The following is a 19873-nucleotide window of genomic DNA, read 5'->3' as shown; positions in this document are numbered from 1 at the left end:
TAAGAATCTCTTGTCTCGAGCTGCTTTTAGGATTTTCTCTTTATCTTTGAAATTTACAAGTTTCTCTATTAAATGCCGAGGTGTTGAATGGTTTTTGTTGATGGAGGTGAGGGGTTCCTCTCTATCTCCTGGATCTGAATGCCTGCTTCCTTCCCCAGATTAGGGAAATTCTCAGCTATGATTTGTTCAAATATGCTTAGTGGTCCTCTCTCTCTCTCTCTCTCAGCCTCTTCTGGAACCCGAATAAGATGAATATTCTTCCTTTTTGAGCTATCGTTTATTTCCCAAAGCCTTTCCTCATGGGTTCTTAGTTGTTTTTCTCTTTTTTACTCTGCTCTCTTCCTTTCCATCAACTTCTTTTCTATGTCACTCACTCTCTTCCACCTCATTAACCCTAGCAGTTAGAGCATCCAGTTTAGACTGCTCTCAGTTAAAGTATTTTTAATTTCAGCCTGATCAGATCTCAGTTCTGCAGTAAGAGAATCTCTAGAGTCTTTTATGCTTTTTTCTAGAGCCACCAGTAATTTCATAATTGTACTTTTGAAATGTATCTCTGCCATGGTATTTAAATCCACATCCAGCAAGTCTGTGGCAGAGAGTATTACTTCCAGTTCTTTCTTTTGTGGTGAGTTCTTCCTTCTAGTCATTTTGTCCAGGGCAGAGTGGCCGTATGAGTGAGCAGAGTCAAAAATATCAACCACGACCTAAGAAAAATACACCCTAGATGATTCCAAAGAGGTCAGAGACCAGAAAATAAAAGAAAAACAAGAACAGAACAAAATAAAAGCACCACTAAAGTGAAAAACAAATTTTAAAAAATAGAATAAAAAAAAAGAAAAAAGAAAAGAAAAAGGGGGGGTGGTGAGGAAGTGGCAGTGGAGAGCGAATCTAATATAGCCTCACTGAGGGGACCTAGAGGGTGATCCTCTTGGTTCTGAGTGTATTTTTTCTGTATGTTAGAAGATCCTCAATTCTAAATTTATATAAGCCAGCAAAATTTATATAGAGACCCAACATTGACCACAAAAACAAACAAGATAAAAGAGGGGGGCAGAATGGGAAGAAAGAATATAGTCTCACAGAATGAACCAGCAGTGTTCCACTTGGTTCTCGGTGTGTTTTGGTCCACGTGTTAGAAGGTACTAACTTCCACCATTATAAAACAAAATATGACATAAAAAACAAAAACCCATAACTCATGTATCTACCAAAAAATTGAATATGTTGAAGGGAATCCAAAAATGAAGAATATAGCTAAGACATGTAATTGTAGAAATATGAAAGTCAAAAAGGAAAAAGCTTAAAAACAAAGAGTTGGTAAAATATTGTAGTTAAGGTAAGAAAAGAGGAAAAAATACTGGAAATTTTTAACCTGAAAGATAAACGAATCATAAGGGAAAAAAAACCTCTAGTTCTATATACTATTTTCCCTCAGTCCTGGAACTTTCCAGGGCTGCTTGGTGAGTAAACTTGCTCTTCCCCTGTTCTTCCAGCAGTTCTGGGGGAGGGGCCTGCTGCGCGGAGTCTCAGATTCTGTGCCTGGGCGAGGATGCCCTGCCCCGCCCCTTGCCCGGTGGCCCCACTCAATGTGAAGCTGTTTATCCTGTGAGGCCTTTGTTCCCTAGAGGCTGTGCCTCTCCTGGTGAAAGGCGAAAAGAAGAAAATAAAAAATGGCGGGGCCCAGATTTCCAGCCCTGGAGCCAAGAGCTCCCCAGGAGCACCGAACCATAGTCTCCCCGTGCACACCGGCCTAGATGCTCCTGGGGGCAGGCGCAGGGGCACTGATCTGCACAAATTGAAGAGCACCCAGCGGCAGGAGACTTCTCCACTGCCTGTGCCCTCCCGGGGTCCACCTCTCCCGGAGGGAACTGAGGACAGCCGCCTCGGCCTTGCCAGGCTCTAGGGTAAGGGAGCTCCGGTGCCGGCCACGTAACCAGCACCTTCTCCCAAAAGCCCGGAGGGTTGCAGCGTTCAGGCCCTTTACCGAGATCCGACCGGGTCTGCGGTGAGCTTCCCCCTGGGCGCCCCTATTCTTACTGTGTCTCTGGGAATATTGAGGCTTCGCTGCCCCTCGTGCACTTCTGCCCTTACTTCCCCGCTAAGCACTTTTCAGTCAGGGGAGACTCTTCCAGGCGCAGATTTTTAAAGTTCCCGCTTGTCCAGGGCCGGGCTGTGGTGCCCAGGCTTGCCGGGCTCCTTCCCCCACCCGTTCCCTTCTCCACCTTCCTACCTTGTCAGAAGCGGTCACTTTCCTCTCTGCAGCGTTCCAGCTGTTCTCTCTTTACCTCTCAAGTGGAATCTGTAGGCGTTCAGGACGTTTTGAATGTTATCCAGGTAAGTTGGTGGGACCAGATGAATTGAGGCCCCCTACTCCTCTGCCATCTTGCCTCCTCCCTCCCAGTTTACTAATGTTTAACGGAGTTATTAATATGATTTGTGTTCTGGCCTACCATTTTATTATTTGTTCTCTACCCCTGTTTTTCCTCCTTTATGTTTCCTTCCTTGTCTTCTAAAGTTTTTTTTTTTTTTTTAGATTTTATTTATTTATTCATGACAGACACAGAGAGAGAGGCAGAGACACAGGCAGAGGGAGAAGCAGGCTCCATGCAGGGAGCCCGACGTGGGACTCGATCCCGGGACTCCAGGATCACACCCCGGGCAGAAGGCGGCACTAAACCGCTGGGCCACTGGGGCTGCCCTTCTAAAGTTTTTAAATAATTTTGGAATTCCATATTAATTCTTCTATGGGCTTTTTATAATGTGTCTTATTTTCTTCCCTAGGAATTACAATATACATTCTTGACTTTTTACATTAGAACTTAGAACTTACTGAGAACTAAAATTGTATAACTTTAAATAAAATGCAGACATCTTGCAACTATGTAGGTTCATCATCCCTTCCCATCCTTTATACTAACTTGTTATATGTAGTACATTCACATATGTTATAATCCCCATGAAACAACACAGGGTTTTTTTGTTTGCCTGCTTTTAAAAAGACATATTTATTATAAAGAATGTAAATGGGAAAATACAAAAAGGTCTTTATATTTACCAATTATTTACCATCTTGAGTGCTCTTCATTCCATTCTGAGGATCCATGCTTCTATTTAATATTACTTCTCTTTAGCCTGCAGAACTTCCTTTTGCATTTCTTATAGTTCAAGTATGCTAGCAACTAATTCTCCTAGATGTCTTTCACCCAAAAAATGTCATTTTGCCCTCATTCTTAAAGGATTTTTTTCAGGTAAAATTCTTGATGGCTTTTTCTTTCAACACTTCAAAGATATTATTCCACTCTCTCTGGCCTCTATATATTCTTATGAGAAATCAGATGTTAACCAAATCATTGTTTCCCAGTATATAACCCTTCCTTTTTCTCTTTCTCATTTCAAGATTTACTCTAGTTTGTTTGCTTGGTATTTGTTTGTTTTTTTTTTGTTTTTGTTTTTTTGCTTTGAAAAGCTTGACTATGATTTTTAAAAGATTTAAGATTAAAAAAAAGAGTTAAGATTAAAGATTAAAAATGCCTTTTTTTTTTTTTCTTGTTTTCCTACATCATGAGTCAGCAAAGTTAAGCCTTTTAGCAAATTTGGGGATTTTCCAGTCATTATCTCCTCAGAGTCTCCTCTCCTTCTTAGATAATACCTAAAGATGCTATCATTTAACAGGTCCCTGAGACTCTGCTCAATTCTTTTCCAGTTTTTTTTTCTTCTCTTAAAACATTAGACAATCTCCACTGATCTATCTTCAAGTTCATGGTTTCTTTTCTTTGTCATCTCCATTCTAATATTAATTCCCTCCAGTGAATATTTTCAAATAGTTTTATTTTTCCAGCTCTCTAATATCTGTATGATCCTTTTGTATTGTTTCTATTTCTGGGCATCTTTTCTATTTCTAGCAAACATTTCCTTTTATATCTTTGAGAATAGTTATAATAGATATATAAAATCCTTATCTCTTGAATCTAATCATCTAGGAAATCTTAAAGTATGGTCTACACTGATGATTCTTTCCTTAAAGCATGAGTTGAAAAATGATAGCCCACAGGCCAAATCCATCCCACATCCTGTTTCTGTATGGGATTTGTTTTGTTTTGTTTTGTTTTTTTGTATGGCCCATGAGCTAAAAATGGTTTCTCATATTTTTTGAAGGATCAGTTAAAAAAAAAAATTTTATAATCCCATATATGTATATTCTACAGAGACTATATGTTGTCCATAAAACCTAAAATATGGGCAGCCCCAGTGGCTCAGTGGTTTAGCACCACCTTCAGCCCAGGGCGTGATCCTGGAGATCTGGGATCGAGTCCCACATCGGGCTCCCCACATGGAGCCTGCTTCTCCCTCTGCCTCTCTCTCTCTTTCTCTCTCTCTCTCATGAATAAATAAATAAAATCTTTTCTCTCTCTCTCATGAATAAATAAATAAAATCTTTAAAAAAATTTAAAAAACTAAAATATTTCGTATCAAGCCTTTTATTTCTTTTAAAGATTTTATTTATTTATTTGACAATAAGAGAAAGAGAGCAAGTAGAGCAGCAGACAGAGTGAGAGGGAGAAGCAGGCTCCCAGCTGAGCAGCCAGCCCTATGTGGGGTTCCATCTCAGGACCCTGGGATCATGACCTGAGCCGAAGGCAGATGCTTAACTTAAGATTGAGCTACCAGCTCCCCCCCTCCATTCAAGCCCTTTAGAGAAAAAGTTAGCCAACCCCTACTTTGGAGAATGGGTCAGAATTTCCTGGTTCTTCTGTCAGGTAATTTTGAATTATCATCTGTACATCCTAAAATATTAGGTTGTAGACATACTAGATTCTCAGGGCACCTGGGTGGCTCAGTTAAGTGTCTCTTGGTTTCAGCTCAGCTTGTGATCTCATGGGTCATATGATCAAACCCCACGTGGGATCCACACTCAACAAGGAGTGTGCTTCTCTCCTTCTCCTTTTCCTCTGCTCCTCCTCCTGCTCACACAGGTGTTTTATCTCTGTCTCTCAAATAAATAAATCTTTAAAAAGAAATACTAGTGTTGCTATTAACACCAAGTTTTTTTGTTGTTGTTTTATTGTAGTAAAATATACATAACACAACATTTACCATTTTAGCCAATTTTTTAAGTGTACAATTCATTGCATCAAATACACTCAGTATTATGCAAGCATAACAACTACCAATCTCCAGAACTATTTCATCATCCCAAATAGAAATCCTGCTAAACACTCCCTCCTCTCCTTCAGGCCCCAGTAATCATCATTCTACTTTCTTCTCCATGAATTTGACAAGTCTATGTACTTCAAATAAATAAAATCACACCATAGTTGTCCATTTATACATGGCCATTTCCCTGAGCATAATGTTTCCAAGATGAAAATCAAAACTATTTATGAAACAAAAATGCACATTTTATAAGTAAAAACAACTCAAGTTTAACACTGTAATCAAACAGCACCAACATCATCAATAACATATACAAAGCACCTTTTGCTGGAATCACTTCATTCATTCCTCACAACTGCCCTGTGAGGTAGGCTTTACAGATGAAAGAACCAGGTTCAGAGAAGACATAAGTCACTTGCTCAAGGACAGGCAGCTTGTAATATAAACATGCATACACAGGTCTTTCAACTCCATCCCCAAACTCCTGGTCCTTTTTATTTTTATTTTTTAAGATTTCATTTATTTGAGAGAGAGAGAGCATGTGCACAGGAGCAGGTGGGAGCGGGTAGACAGAGGGAGAGGAAGAAGCAAGATTCCCCACTGAGAGAGAGCCTGATATGAGATGGGTCCCAGGACCTCATGACCAAAGCTAAAGGCAGATGCTTAAGCAACTGAGTCACCCAGGTGCCCCACTCCCAATCCTTTTTAACTGACAAGATCAGCGGCCTCCTAGCCCACTACCACTCCACTTGTAAGGATGGTCAGGAGAGACCCGTGTGGTAGGGAGAGCCAGAGAAGGCTCCAAAGACAAAGAAGATCTTGAGACAGAACTTGATACGCTAGGGGCACCTGGGTGGCTCAGTGTGTGAGCATCCACCTTTGGCTCAGGTTGTGATCCTGGGATCTTGGGATCAAGCCCCACATCGGGCTCCCTCTGGGGAGCCTGCTTCTCCCTCTGCCTATGTCTCTACCTCTCTCTCTCTGTGTGTCTCTCATGAATAATAAATAAAATCTTAAAAAAAAAAAAAAAAAGAACCTGATAAAACTAGCTTTTGCTAGAAAGAAACACAACAGGCATTCCAGGCATCATCATGACTACCAGGGGCCTGGGTGCAGATGAGCCTGGGTACTGGGCAAGGAGGAAAGAAGAGGGTATAGATAGGAACAGTGTGTATCCTAATCAAATTTGAGAAGAGCTTAGAAGAATCTTACCTTTCATTCCCATCTATAATGGATTATCTTAAACAAGGATCTTTATTCATTTTTTTCTGCTTTACCAGAGTATAGAGTTAAATAAAATTTCAGCTAAAAGCTACATGTGCCCCTAGAACTTCCTAGTTGGCATCAACTACTAGTCAGCACCGTCTTTTTCCACTGCATCCCAGACTGAGGCAGGATGTGGAAGGGATGAATATCACTTCACACACATTACAGCTAAAATCCTGACTGAGACCAAGTAAGCACTAAGTGAATCTGATTCATTTATTCGATAACTTATACCATAGGGTACCTATGCCCTTAAGATTAATTTCCACAGAGCAGAAAATAATGAAAGCAAAAAATAGCTTCAGTTGTGACTGTTACCTCAACCATAATTTTCGAGAACTTGTTTCATCTTTTCCCAAAAAACATACTTATTTTTATTTTATAGAGGAAACCATCCTTAGGAAGAAAACTTATGATTTTGATCACTGTTTGGGGGCAACACAGCTGAAGATCTAAAGACATTTAGTTTAACAATCACTCCTATCAAAGGAAGTTTAAAAAAAATTGTTTATTACAAAAATAAGAAGAAATAATGACAGGCACGAAGAAAAGATTTTTCAATCTGTGGATATCAACCATTCATAAGCAGAAAAATCATAATTTGGTATTAGTAAAACAGTGTCTCTATCAGGATTAAATAAGAAAGACTTTTGGACACCTCTTTATATCAACTGATGATACAGCAAAATAGTGCCAACAGATGAATCAGTGAAAAAGAAAAAGTTAAACTATCTTAGCCTCAGTGCTGGAAATCCAGTAACCTCTCATATCTGAACACCAAACACACCAAGGTTCATTTTCCCCCTAAAAGAAGTTCTCTTTGTCATAAATAGAATATAATTCATTAAAAAGAAATTTCTTAACCTTTAAGCCCCTTGTAATTGAAAAGTGGAAGAAAGCATTTTAGTACACACTTAATTTTCTATACCAAAAAAAAAATCTTTTTAATAAAGCTATTTTAAAAGGAAAGTTTAGACTGTAAATAGACTGGCACTCAGAATCTAAACACGAAGATTCACATTTCAACCCTAAGCTATTTATGGTAAACACCTATTTAAGGAACAAAAATAAAACTTCCATGTCAGTTTATGAAAGATGTAGGATACACAGCTAAGGCTATTATTTATGCCAAATACAAATCAGGTCCTTGGACCAAGCAGGAATTATAACATATTCAGACAGAACCACCCAAAAATAAAATATGCCTTCCTAAATATTTTTCTTTTTAGCAATGTCCAGTTTTGCTTGCTTCCTCTACTTAAGATGGTCCTACTCATTTGTTCCCAGGTAAGCTGACTATAAAGGGAGCCATCAAGCAATTGTTAGGAACAATCATGGTCAGAAAACAAACGGAAATATAACCTGAAAAATAATAATAGTCCCTAATTTCAATTTATAACTCACAACCCCAACCCCTTCCCCCTCCTAAAAAATGCAGAAATTTTTCAAATCAAGATTAAGAGTTGGTAAAAAAAAAAAAAAAAAAAAAAAAGATTAAGAGTTGGTGAAATTAAGGAAAGGCCCCTCCATGGTATCTAAGCGCTAAAAATGAGGGACAGGAACAAATCTGTACTTGGTATTATGGCGCCACCCACTGGCTAGAAGGCCTCACCACAGATATGAAACCCAGACATTACAAAAAAGAGATTCTTGGAGGAGGAAGTTGAAAACAGTACTAATATTCTAATTCATTACAGCATCAGGAACTTCTACCAAAAAAGAACCATCCATATTACTTATTACCACAAAGAAATAAAGTAACTGTCAAATATATTCGCAAGAGTAAATTTTATTACTTTTGAAATGCAAGGCTACAATCTCCAAAAGCAAGGAGTTAAATCTTAGAGTCAAAACAATTAACATATAAAATGTCATTTCAGCCCTGTCACTGAACATATAAACACAGTGTTAAGCAGAAGATGCACACTTGCATTTCATGAGTAAGAAAGAAATTATAATATTCATAATACATTTCAATGTTAATACAATGGAGTAAGTCCCACTTCCACCTTTACCAGAGAAGTAACAAGACATAAAAAAAAAAAAAGTCCCAAAAACTGAACTGAAAAACATAGTTTCTCAAAAAGTCCTAAAAGAGACCATTCAGGTAAACCAGCATAAATGGTTTCTTTAAAACAGCACCTTTATAGTCTAAAATATATTTGATACATTAATACAATCTCTATTTCATCCAAATGACATCATTTCTGTCTTTCCAAATCATTCTTTTCTCAAATGCTAGCATTCTATATATCTCATCATAGAAAATATTTGAGAGTCATTTCTCTTGTACAGCCTTTCCTGGTAACACTCAGAATCACACATGAAGTCTTGACATCCTTTCTATAGTCCATAGGACCCTGCTGAACGTTGATCTCTAAGACCACACCTCAGAATTCCTCTACAGATAAGACCTGGTCTTCCAATTCAGAATTCATGAATATGCTCCAGGCAGTCAGTATAGGCTTCAAGTATCTTTGGCTTAATGATAATTATCATGTGGTCTGCAAAGCCAAGGTCTTTGCTTGCTCAGAGCCGGTTGATTACAGATAAGAATATGATGAGAAAAGTCACATTCCCGCATATATAAACTGCAAACACCACCTTTTTAAAAGCATGACCCTGGAAGGAAAATTGAGATGTGAAAGAAAGAAACTACTATCATTGAAGTTTATGTCACTAAATAAGAAAAGGAGGACTTACTTCTGCTTCAGCTACAGTGAATGACTGAAGGATCTGAATTCTAGCATCATCCAATATTTCAACTGTCAAGAACAACAACATAAGTTTATAAGGCCCACGAATATGCCAGTAAACTAACTCTCAAAAAAAAAAAAAAAAAAAGCCCTGATGTGTAGCCTTTGTTCATCTCCAGCTGTATATTCTCTTTCAAGCTACCAAATGTTGCAAATTTCCTAAACACGTAAGGCTCTCACAAACTGGGACAAGCTGGCTATAGATTTAAAATTTGTCAAGGGACTGAAAATATGCCTCTTCTCCTGGTCAATAGACACCACTAGAAAGTTTGGGTAAAATAAGTTCTTCCTATCTAGCTTGCCTGGTTAGCTAGCTATGTATTATGTAGATAGCAACCTAAGTGCTAGTACACGGTAAGAAGTTCATCAAATAGGCAAAATCTGTCTGCAGTTTTGCCCTGTGTTGACTTTGGGCATCTCTTCTTCCTCCACTTCTGGGTTCTCTTGGCTCCGTGCATTCAGGTTTCTCAGTGTGTACTGGCTCGAAGTCAGACCAGCATGCAAAATATAAAGTATTTATTAAAAAAAGACTTCTTGGACACCTGGGTGGCTCAGCAGTTGGGTGCCTGCCTTCGGCTCAAGTCATGATCCCGGGATCCGGGATCGAGTCCCGTATCAGACTCCCTGCGAGGAGCCTACTTCTCCCTCTGCCTAGGTCTCTGCCTCTCTCAGTCTGCATCTCTCAGTCTGCGTCTCTCATGAATAAATAAATAAATCTTAAAAAAAAAAAATGACTTCTTCCCTAAAACCTAAAATAGTCCCTTTTTTTAATTCACAAATTCTAATACTAATGAGTATAAAAAACAAGGGGCAAAATATTTCCATTAATGCTAACACTAACCAATCATCACAGACATTTTTACTGAGCTACCAGGTAAGAGTCAACCACCAGGGGCAGCCTGGGTGGCTCAGCGGTTTAGTGCCACCTTCAGCCCAAGGTGTGACCCTGGGGAACTGGGATCGAAACCCACATTGGGCTCCATGCATGGAGCCTGCTTCTTCCTCTGCCTGTGTCTTTGCCTCTGTGTGAGTGTGTGTTTCTCATGAATAAATAAATAAAACCTTAAAAAAAAAAAGAGTCAATCATCAGTCTGTAGAAACTAATTACATTCCTGGGGTTTGTATATCTGTGCCCATACTCCAAAAGTGATTCTACGTAACATGGCTTTTTGAGTAGGTTACCTTTTCGAGAAAGTCGATAAGCATGTATCTCCAGAACAATCTCCGTCCCAACATGCCAGGCTACAAATCCAATCATTACATAGGTTTTCCATGGGCCAGGAAGATCCAGTCCTGGTAAATCCATTCCCAGGAACATTGCTGCCACTACATTTATAAGAAAAATATATATTTAAATGTAGTCACCCCCAAGGGAGGTAATTATGTATGTACATGTGTGTGTGTATTATATCAAATAAAACATAGTAAAAGAGTTTAGGAGATGAATTAGATTAATATTTAAGACTAAATAGTTAACTTAGTCTTTTTTTAATTATAAGACTAGAAACAGTAAATGGAAATTATAATTATGATCTACTAATTGTTTAATAAAAGACATTCAAAATATATTGATAACCATACTTGACTTTTGAAAATCACTTTCCCTTGAAGATACCATCCCCATGGAAATGACTTGCAGACACTGGGCTGGGATGCTCCCAGCCCATCTCACCCCAACTCACAAATGACCCTCAACTTGAGCATTTGGCCATTAGCACAGCTTATTCAGTTGGCAAAGGCAAATGCTAAAAAAAAAGGAGTCTTAGAAGGAAAGTTTTAAAGCCATTTCAAAAACCTTAAACTTCAAACTGAAATAATGACTTAAATAATCCCCTCTAGAAATTACTTTCTGGATCTCAATGTTTAAGGCTGATCTCTCCTCAACAACCAATTACTCCGATTACTAATACATCTAAAAATCATTTAAGCCAAATTACCACCTGCAATATAAACAACCAGCAATTATATATGAATAAGTGGCATCACAATTACTTACCTGCTATTATTCTAGCAGCTGTGCCCATACTCCAATGAGTCCAGTTAAAAATGTGCCTCCTACCAAATAAAGAACCAGTCAAAAGTGATAGAACTACAATTAATTCCCAAGAGGATAAAAAGCATGCAATTTCCCTTATTGCCTAGGAATTAGATATCTGAAATACATTTTAAAACCCTTTAAAGTAAATATAATTTACCACTGAATTTTATAAGATACAAAGTGTTTTCACTTAGAAAGGAATTAGTTTGCCAAATAATGATATCCACATTAAGACCACTTGTATATAAAAGCTGTAAGTACCTTGGGTCATGTAAAGGTGGCCTGAAGGCTGCCAAAAGAGGCTGAAGAACTGCTAAAATCATCACTATACAACCAAGGTATGGGTGATAACCTGCATACTGAACAAAGATACATCATTTTAATGGCCTCAATCTCACCCACCAATTTAAATCCTCAAATTAAAAATAATACACACAGATGATGTATTCTTTGTGTTTTTCTGTGGCTTTAAACATTTACTAATAACAACAGGCACCATTCACTGATCACCCTCTGTATACCAGATACATACTCTATATACAGTATTACTAATGCTGTCTATAATGCTTGACAGTTAGCAATATCCCACTTTTAAAACAGAGAACTGAGGCTTAGAGATATCAAGTAGTGTATCCAGTGCCACACACAGTGTGTAAATGATTGTGGTGAAATTCAGAGTGCTGCCTCTCCCCCATCAGGATGTTAGATGATCACCAACACCAGTACAGCCCACCTAGGGCCCGTTAGTATCCTCATGTCAAGAGCAATCACCCCAATGTACAGTAATTTTGTTTAGACCTCTGTGTTTCCTTGAGCTGAAGGTTCTATATGATTCCTTGTAACTCAAATGCTTAACAGAGCCTTAGTCACTCACTAAATGTTGATTAAATGAATAACCCATACAGCCATTCATTAAAATCTTATCTCCTCTGTTCAGAATGGAGGTCGAACCTGAGAAAAAAAACATCAACAAGGTATCTCAACACTTTTAGCTCCACTCCTCTCTTAGAGATGCTGCATGACTACTCAAAACAGCAGATAGTTGGGTTAGGCCACTTAGCACAATTATTCCACTTTAAAACCTAAGAAAGGGACTAAGGAGATGTTCTAACCCTTGACATGCTTAGATGGAGGACTAGGGATCCCTGGGTGGCGCAGCAGTTTGGCGCCTGCCTTTGGCCCAGGGCACGATCCTGGAGACCCGGGATCGAATCCCACGTCAGGCTCCCGGTGCATGGAGCCTGCTTCTCCTTCTGCCTGTGTCTCTGCCTCTCTCTCTCTCTCTGTATGACTACATAAATAAATAATAAAAAATAATTTTAAAAAATTAAAAAAAAAAAAAAAGATGGAGGACTATTTCAGTCTGTTGTCACTGACTGTCATGCTTCGTTAGGCTCTAAAATCTGTGATCTAGAACAAGGGTATAGTAGTTTCTAAGCCATGATAGGAAGCTTTGGTAAAGAGGAACAATAATCCGACAAAAGAATATTACAAAAACACTTTCAAGCCATGGACTCAGTTATACAAAGATAAATTATAACCAGGACCATGGAGAGGGAAAGTGCTTCTATCTCATAAAACCACAATAACAACAGCAATGAAATTCTTATATGTGCTTAGAATGCACAGGAAACTAGCCTAAGTGCTTTCAGCTAATTAACTCTCAACTCACAGAGAGCCTATGATGTAGCTACTATACTCTCCCCTTTATACAATCCTATTCATAAACTGCAAAGACTGCAAACTACAAAGCTTACAAAACAAGCATTACCCTTAGGGCACCTGGGTGGCTCAGTAGGTTGACCATCTGCCATTGGCTCAGGTCACGATCCTGGGGTCCTTGGATTGAGCCCTGAGTCCTACACTGGGCTCCCCACTCAATGAGTGGGGAGTCTGCTTCTGCCCCTGCCCCTGTTCACACTGTCTCTCACTATCTCTCTCTCTCAAATAAATATATAAAATCTTTATTTTTTTTTAAGATCTTATTTATTTATTCATGAGAAACACACACACACACACACAGAGAGAGAGAGGCAAAGACACAGGCAGAGGGAGAAGCAGGCTCCATGCAGGGAGCCTTATGCAGGACTCGATCCTAGGACTCCAGGATCACGCCCTGGACCAAAGGTAGGTAGAGATCCAGAGATCCCCTAAATAAAAGCTTTAAAAAAAGAAATTACCCTTGTCCCAAATATCTGCATAAAATATAGTTCTGATGGATAGTTCCTATCTGAAAATCTTCATCAAAAAAAAAAAAAAAGAAAATCTTCATCATTTCCTTTATTTAAAAAAAAAAAAGTTTAACCAATCTAGAAACTACCTAAAAGCAGGCAAGAGGTTTCCTGGTGACTCAAGATTCATCAATCTTGCCTTTATATCAACAGCCTGAACTAAAATAATAAATTTTGATATCAAATTCTGACTGGCTATAAAATTGGAAAAATGCCATGGAAGCACAGGCTCTGACCCTAGGTACATTATTCTCAGTAAGTCTTATTCATTCATTCAATATTTACTGAGGACCTACTATGTACCAGAATCTGCTCTGGGTACTTAAGATACACCAGTAAACATACCAGCAAATATCTTCACTCTGACGTTAGCTTAGAGGCAATTGTAATATTAGAGAAAACCACTTACAGTGTTCATGTTCCTTAGACATCACACTTTGAATTTTCACCACCCCATAGTGAGAAAACTCACCCAAGCTATGTGGAGTATCCATAACATTTAATGCAGCCTAAAAATATATTTCATTACCAAGTAATCTGCAATCACATCCTCGCTCTACCTCTGGCCCCCCAGCCATATGGAATAGTTGCCAGATGATTAAAAAAGGGAAGAAAGAGAGATACATGCAGAAATATCTTTTAACCTCTTCTCATTTGAGAAGGAAACAGCAATTTCCTCTGACATCAAAATCAATTTATATAAAAACATTCTGTTTAAGAGATACTTACCGAACTCCAGCCTCCTCTGTAAATAAAAGGCAGAACAAAAGCAACGCAGGTGAGGGCAGTCGTAGTGAGCATAAGCATCCGATGCACCTGTGAGGGTGAAATGACATGGTGAAAAAACAGTTAACCAGGTAAGAGAAAGGAGTTGGTGAGACTGTGGCGAGAAGATCCTGGGGTGGGATTCACTGGAGGCACACATTTGATGGGCATCTAATCACCATTTACGGTGAGTTAAAAAAAAAACTTAATAAATGATTGAACTTTATTTTTTTAAAGATTTTATTTACTTATTCATGAGAGATACAGAGAAAGACAAAGGCAGAGACACAGGCAGAGGGAGAAGCAGGCTCCTTGCAGGGAGCCCGATGTGGGACTCGATGTGAGACTCGATCCCAGGACTCCAGGATCATGCCCTGGGCCCAAGGCAGATACTAAACCACTGAGCCACCCAGAAATCCCAATGATTGAACTTTAAAGAAAACTCTAAGCTGCCATCTCCATCATTCAAAAGCATTTGCCAAGACTTCACCTGCACAGCGCAGCAGGTATGGCTATTTCACACACAGAGCACACCTACCTGCCAAAAGTCTTTCATTTCCTTCCTTTATGATGTTCCACGACCAAGCACAGTGCTGTACCAGATACAATGAGACAGCAAGGACAGCAAGGAAACAGAAAATACTGTTTCCTGAGGAGCTTAGGATACAAGTGAGTAGATGAGAGAAACATATGAAATGTCAACTCATTGTCTAAATCATGAGAGTGGAATGGCACTGTGATTTGGCTATGCCAGGATAAACAGTACAAAGAAAAACTATCTCAGGGAAGGAGGACATATAATCCTTCTATATATTACACTACATATAGCAACATCAGAGTTTTAAAGGCGGTAGAGAATTTGGGGTGCCTCGGTGGTGCAGTCAGTTAAGCATCTGCCTTCAGCTCATGGTCCTGGAATCCAGCCCTGCATCAGGCTGGGCTCCCTGCTCAGCAAGGAGCCTGCTTCTCCCTCCCCCTCTCCCTCTGCCAGCTGCTCTGCCTGCTTGGACTCTCTCTCTCTCTCTCTCTCTCTGTCAAATAATTAATAAATAAAATCTTTAATAAAGAAAGAAATGCAATAGAGAATTTGAATTGGTAAAATGTAGATGCAAAGAATTTTCTAATTGGGAATATCCACACAAGCAGATGAGAGAGAGACAGAGACAGAGAACAAGAGAAAGAAAAAGTGAGAGAAGAAGAGAAAAGGAGAGAAACCAAAGGCAAAGACAGAGATGAGCAAGGCACATAGCAGTAGTGAGAACAAATAAAATACATTGACCCTGCGAGAGCCGATATTGAAAACCAGGTCAGATAAAGTAAGTCTTAAAGGCTACAAACTTATGTAAAGTCTCAAGAATACCCTTATAAAGTTAAAAGTGTTTCAATAAATGGTATTTTTTCAAAAGCAGACATGTACATTCTATTTCAACACATACTCATTGATCTTCCACTATATGTGCAACTGTCTACACCCCATGACATGTAAAAGACAAGGTTTGTTTTGCTTGTTTTGAGGGGTGCTTATTGACTCTTGTCTTCCTATCAAGAGCTGTCTCCTCATCCCATGCAAAGGGACAGCATGAAAAGAAACACTTCTAGCTCCTCTTCCCACCCACAGAGGAGATAGATGATCTTGATCAGTGACCCAGAGACAGTCCAACATTCATTGGCATCAACCAGAGGACAGACCCTTGTTTGGAAATGCATGCATTAACCCTCATTATTTCTCTTTCTGCTCTCCATCCTCCTTGACCTATCTGCACTCAGTGAGTGCAGTGAATGAATCCTCTTCCAGGCTCTACCCTCAGCTAGTGGACATGTAAGTCAGGATCTTTTGGGTCCCAAAGTCTATGTTACAAAGGGGTGCACATGGCTCTGAGACATTCTCCAATCCAGCCTGAGCCTCATAAAGCTGTCTCTATTTTGACCACCATCAAGTATCCTATGTCTCTTCTCAAACAGTTAGGAAACCAAAGGGCAAAATGAAGAAATTATAAGGATTCCACAACTACAACTATAACCACCAAAAAAAAAAAAAAAAAAGAAGGAAAAGAAAGCCACATATTACCTATGTTTTCATCTTGCAGCATTCAAATAATATGGAAGTTGCATTAAACTTTTTCTACCACCTACCTGAAACCAAGCTGCTTGACCAAGGAAGGCCTTTGACCAAACAGATTTGAAGAACCGAGCAATGAGCACACCTATGCTCACGGTAGTCATCCAGGCCACAAACATTAAGGCACCTGCAGGTGAAAAAATAGAATGACTGACATCACAAACCAAGCTATTTCATATATGGCCAAGCCAAATACTCAGAACATAGAAAACAAATAATGAAATACACTGAATGAATGTAAGCATAACCTAAAAGCACCCCATATATCATAGCTTATACCCACCACCAGTACTACTTCTAAAAGTTAACAATTCTGTCCCTCCTATCATGTGCCAGGCGCTGTCTCTAAGTGCTTGACATGTATTACTCTAATTGGTCTTTATAACAATCCCATTCAGTAGTTACAATTATTATTCTAGTTTTGCCTGATGGAGAAACTAAGGAAGAGAGAAGTTAAATAACTTGCCTATATTTACCAAGTTGGGTTTCAAACCCAGTCTGGCTTCAGCAATGGTGCTCTTAACTATGACACTAATACAGCCCTTCTGCAGTTATGTGAGCATCTTTTCTCTTCCCATTCCAAAAACAATAAAAACAAATAGACACATTTACATGTGAAATCCAATTACTGTCATGCTGGCGCTACTAGTAGAAGCAAATTACCAATAATAAAGTTATTTTCAAGCTTAACTATGATGACATTTATTGAAACACTACTGGAAGGAATTACTCTAGAGAATATAAAGGAAATATACCAAGTAAGGAAAGATCTCCCCCACACTAGTATACACTGCGCTATTCCCCTACTTTTATTTTTTTTAAAGATTTTATTTATTTATTCACGAGAGACACACAGAGAGAGAAAGACAGAGACACAGGCAGAGGGAGAAGCAGGCTCCATGCAGGGAGCCCGATGCAGGACTCAACCCCCGGGACTCCAGGACCATGCCCTGGGCCAAAGGCAGGTGCTAAACCGCTGAGCCACCCAGGGATCCATATTCTACTTCTTTTAAATCCCATATTTTCAACAATAAACTGGGCTACTTTTCAAATGGAATCAACTTTCATCTGTAGAATCAGAGCATGTTAGAGCCTTGTTTTTAGGCTATGGCTCAATGTGGTTAATTTCATCATTTTAATCATTTAATCATTTCATGATTTAACGTCGTCACATATTTAGCACTGAGTAATTTGTATACCCTCAAATACTTATATCCATTCTTCAACGAAACTCTATCTTTGAAACCAAACTACTGTTAAACAATCAAAATTACAAAGCACTCTTCTATTACAAGCTTTTATTTTAATAAATGTCCTAGTTAAGATCTCACAAAAATTAAATTGATTAACCCAGATACTCACCTCTGGCTATAGTTAGAAATAACTGGGGCACTCTTTAAAAACTATAGATAGGGCAGCCCCAGTGGCACAGCGGTTTACTGCCGCCTGCAGCCCGGGGTATGATCCTGGAGACCCGGGATCGAGTCCCACATCGGGCTCCCTGCATGGGGCCTGCTTCTCCCTCTGCCTGTGTCTCTGTCTCTCTCTCTCTCTCTCTCTCTCTCGCTCTGTGTCTCTCATGAATAAATAAAATAAATAAAAACTATAGATGTCTTAAAAACTCCATTAGTGATTTTAATGTATAGCCAGGGTTAAAACCACTGAATTATCCCTACTTTCCATCTTTAACACAAACTAGCAAACATTAAGATAGATACTGCTACCTGCAAATGTTAATATTTAAACATAGAAGATTTATGAACATTTGCTAAATTATGCCCACCACCATTCCTAATCCAACCAGTTCTGAGTCATCAGGTAAATTTATTCCACAAAGTAATAATGAGATTACACATGTAACTTACCATGTGTCTTCAGAAGGAATAAAGAACGGGATCCTCCCACGTTCTTTGGATAGCCTGTCACGTTATATTTTTCATATGTAATCAAAGGTTGCCGCGAATGCTTATAAATTCGACCTGAAATTTTAAAAAATGAAAATGAAGAATTACTTCCTCAATAATTTTTAAGGTAATAAAAAATAAATATCATCAGAGATATCATTCATATGCAAAAGCCACATAAATGTATATTCAAGTATAAACAGTCTTCTTGAAAAAAGTTAAAGAAATAATTTAGCCAATCAAGAAATGAATCAAAATGAGGACAAAGAATGGACAAGTTACAGTGAAAGAGCTGAAGTATGCAAGAGACCAAACACTGAAGTCAAACTGATCACTGATAATATCAAAAATCACTGAAAATGTCAAATATAATTCTTCAAAGATACTACACACTTTTAAAAATCTGGAATCCTATTGTACCTGGACAAAATGGGTGGGTAGAAAACAACAAAAACATTTTGATACTACATTATTTGGCATATGGTCAATTTGGACTGGCTTAGACTAACAAATCAAAATCCCAAGTAACAGTGACATAAACAAACTGAGGATGTGTTATTATTTATTATGTATAAGATTAAGTCTGTGAATGTGTAGAATTATTTTAGTATGTGAGTATGTATGTGTGGTTGTACATTCTGGGAATCTATCCTACAGAAACACTCCCCTTTGTGCAAAGATAAATGCACAAAAATATCTACAAAAAGTTGTGGACTTTTTATGCTGGACGAAAAAAAATATATATATATATATTAAGCAAGCTAAATGTCCATCATTAGGAGAAAAAATCATGGAACACACATTATTTTTAGAATACAACACAAGTGTCAAGAAGAATAAAAAGAATTAAGAAATTTGACATAACAGATATAAAGGAATCTGTACTCCAATGAAATAAGTACTACACCACAGACTACATCTCAATAATTTCCAAAAAAAGAAATACATACAGGATACAGGTTACATTATTTATCCAAAATGCAACAAAACTAAAAATTAACAATAAAAAAACTAGGAAAAAATGATCCACCTAGATATTTATAAAACTACTCTTCTAAACATCCCTGAGGTTAAATACGGAATCAAAATTTAAATTGCAAGTCTCAGGGATCCCTGGGTGGCTCAGTGGGTTGGTGCCTGCCTTCGGCCCAGGGTGTGATCCTGGAGTCCCAGGATCGAGTCCCACATCAGGCTTCCTGCATGGAGCCTGCTTCTCCCTCTGCCTGTGTCTCTGCCTCTCTCTATCTGTGTCTCTCATGAATAAATAAATAAAATCTAAAATAAATAAAAATAAATTGTAAGTCTTCTTTAAAATGAGTAACAATTAAGACACTTCATATCAAAACACATGTGATGCAATCAAGGTACTTTTCAAAAGAAGTTTTTATCATTTAAAAAGCATTTCCTTTAAAAAAAAAAAACTTAAAATATTGAAGTAATCATTTAATTCAAAAGGTATTTACAACAACAAAATATAACCTAGGAAGTCAGAGAGGAAGATTGATAAAAATAAAGGTGGATTTGGGGCAGCTCTGGTGGCTCAGTGGTTTAGCGCCACCTTCAGCCCAGGGCGTGATCATGGAGACCCAGGATCAGGTCCCACGTCGGGCTCCCTGCATGGAGCCTGCTTCTCCCTCTGT

At 38.5% G+C, this 19873-nt stretch overlaps 1 protein-coding gene across 2 annotated transcripts in view; it reads right to left on the bottom strand.

Annotated features, from left to right (window-relative positions):
• Window positions 1–8193: 8193 nt before the first annotated feature.
• The window catches only part of FRRS1 (ferric chelate reductase 1), a 61400-nt gene continuing 49720 nt past the window's right edge, over window positions 8194–19873 (bottom strand). For both annotated transcript variants that reach the window (XM_041750822.1, XM_041750823.1), the window contains 8 exons: window positions 18195–18308; window positions 16344–16456; window positions 14175–14261; window positions 11476–11573; window positions 11173–11231; window positions 10359–10502; window positions 9124–9185; window positions 8194–9042 (listed from right to left, as the gene is read on the bottom strand). In XM_041750822.1, coding sequence (XP_041606756.1) covers window positions 8950–9042; window positions 9124–9185; window positions 10359–10502; window positions 11173–11231; window positions 11476–11573; window positions 14175–14261; window positions 16344–16456; window positions 18195–18308 — 770 coding nt within the window. In that variant the 3' untranslated portion in view covers window positions 8194–8949. The remainder of the gene's footprint in view (window positions 9043–9123; window positions 9186–10358; window positions 10503–11172; window positions 11232–11475; window positions 11574–14174; window positions 14262–16343; window positions 16457–18194; window positions 18309–19873) is intronic.

Source organism: Vulpes lagopus, chromosome 3, assembly GCF_018345385.1.
Source record: "Vulpes lagopus strain Blue_001 chromosome 3, ASM1834538v1, whole genome shotgun sequence".
In the NCBI taxonomy this organism is placed as follows: domain Eukaryota; kingdom Metazoa; phylum Chordata; class Mammalia; order Carnivora; family Canidae; genus Vulpes; species Vulpes lagopus.
The sequence above is the reverse complement of the archived record's forward strand: the minus strand, read 5'-3'. Positions and strand labels throughout refer to the sequence as shown.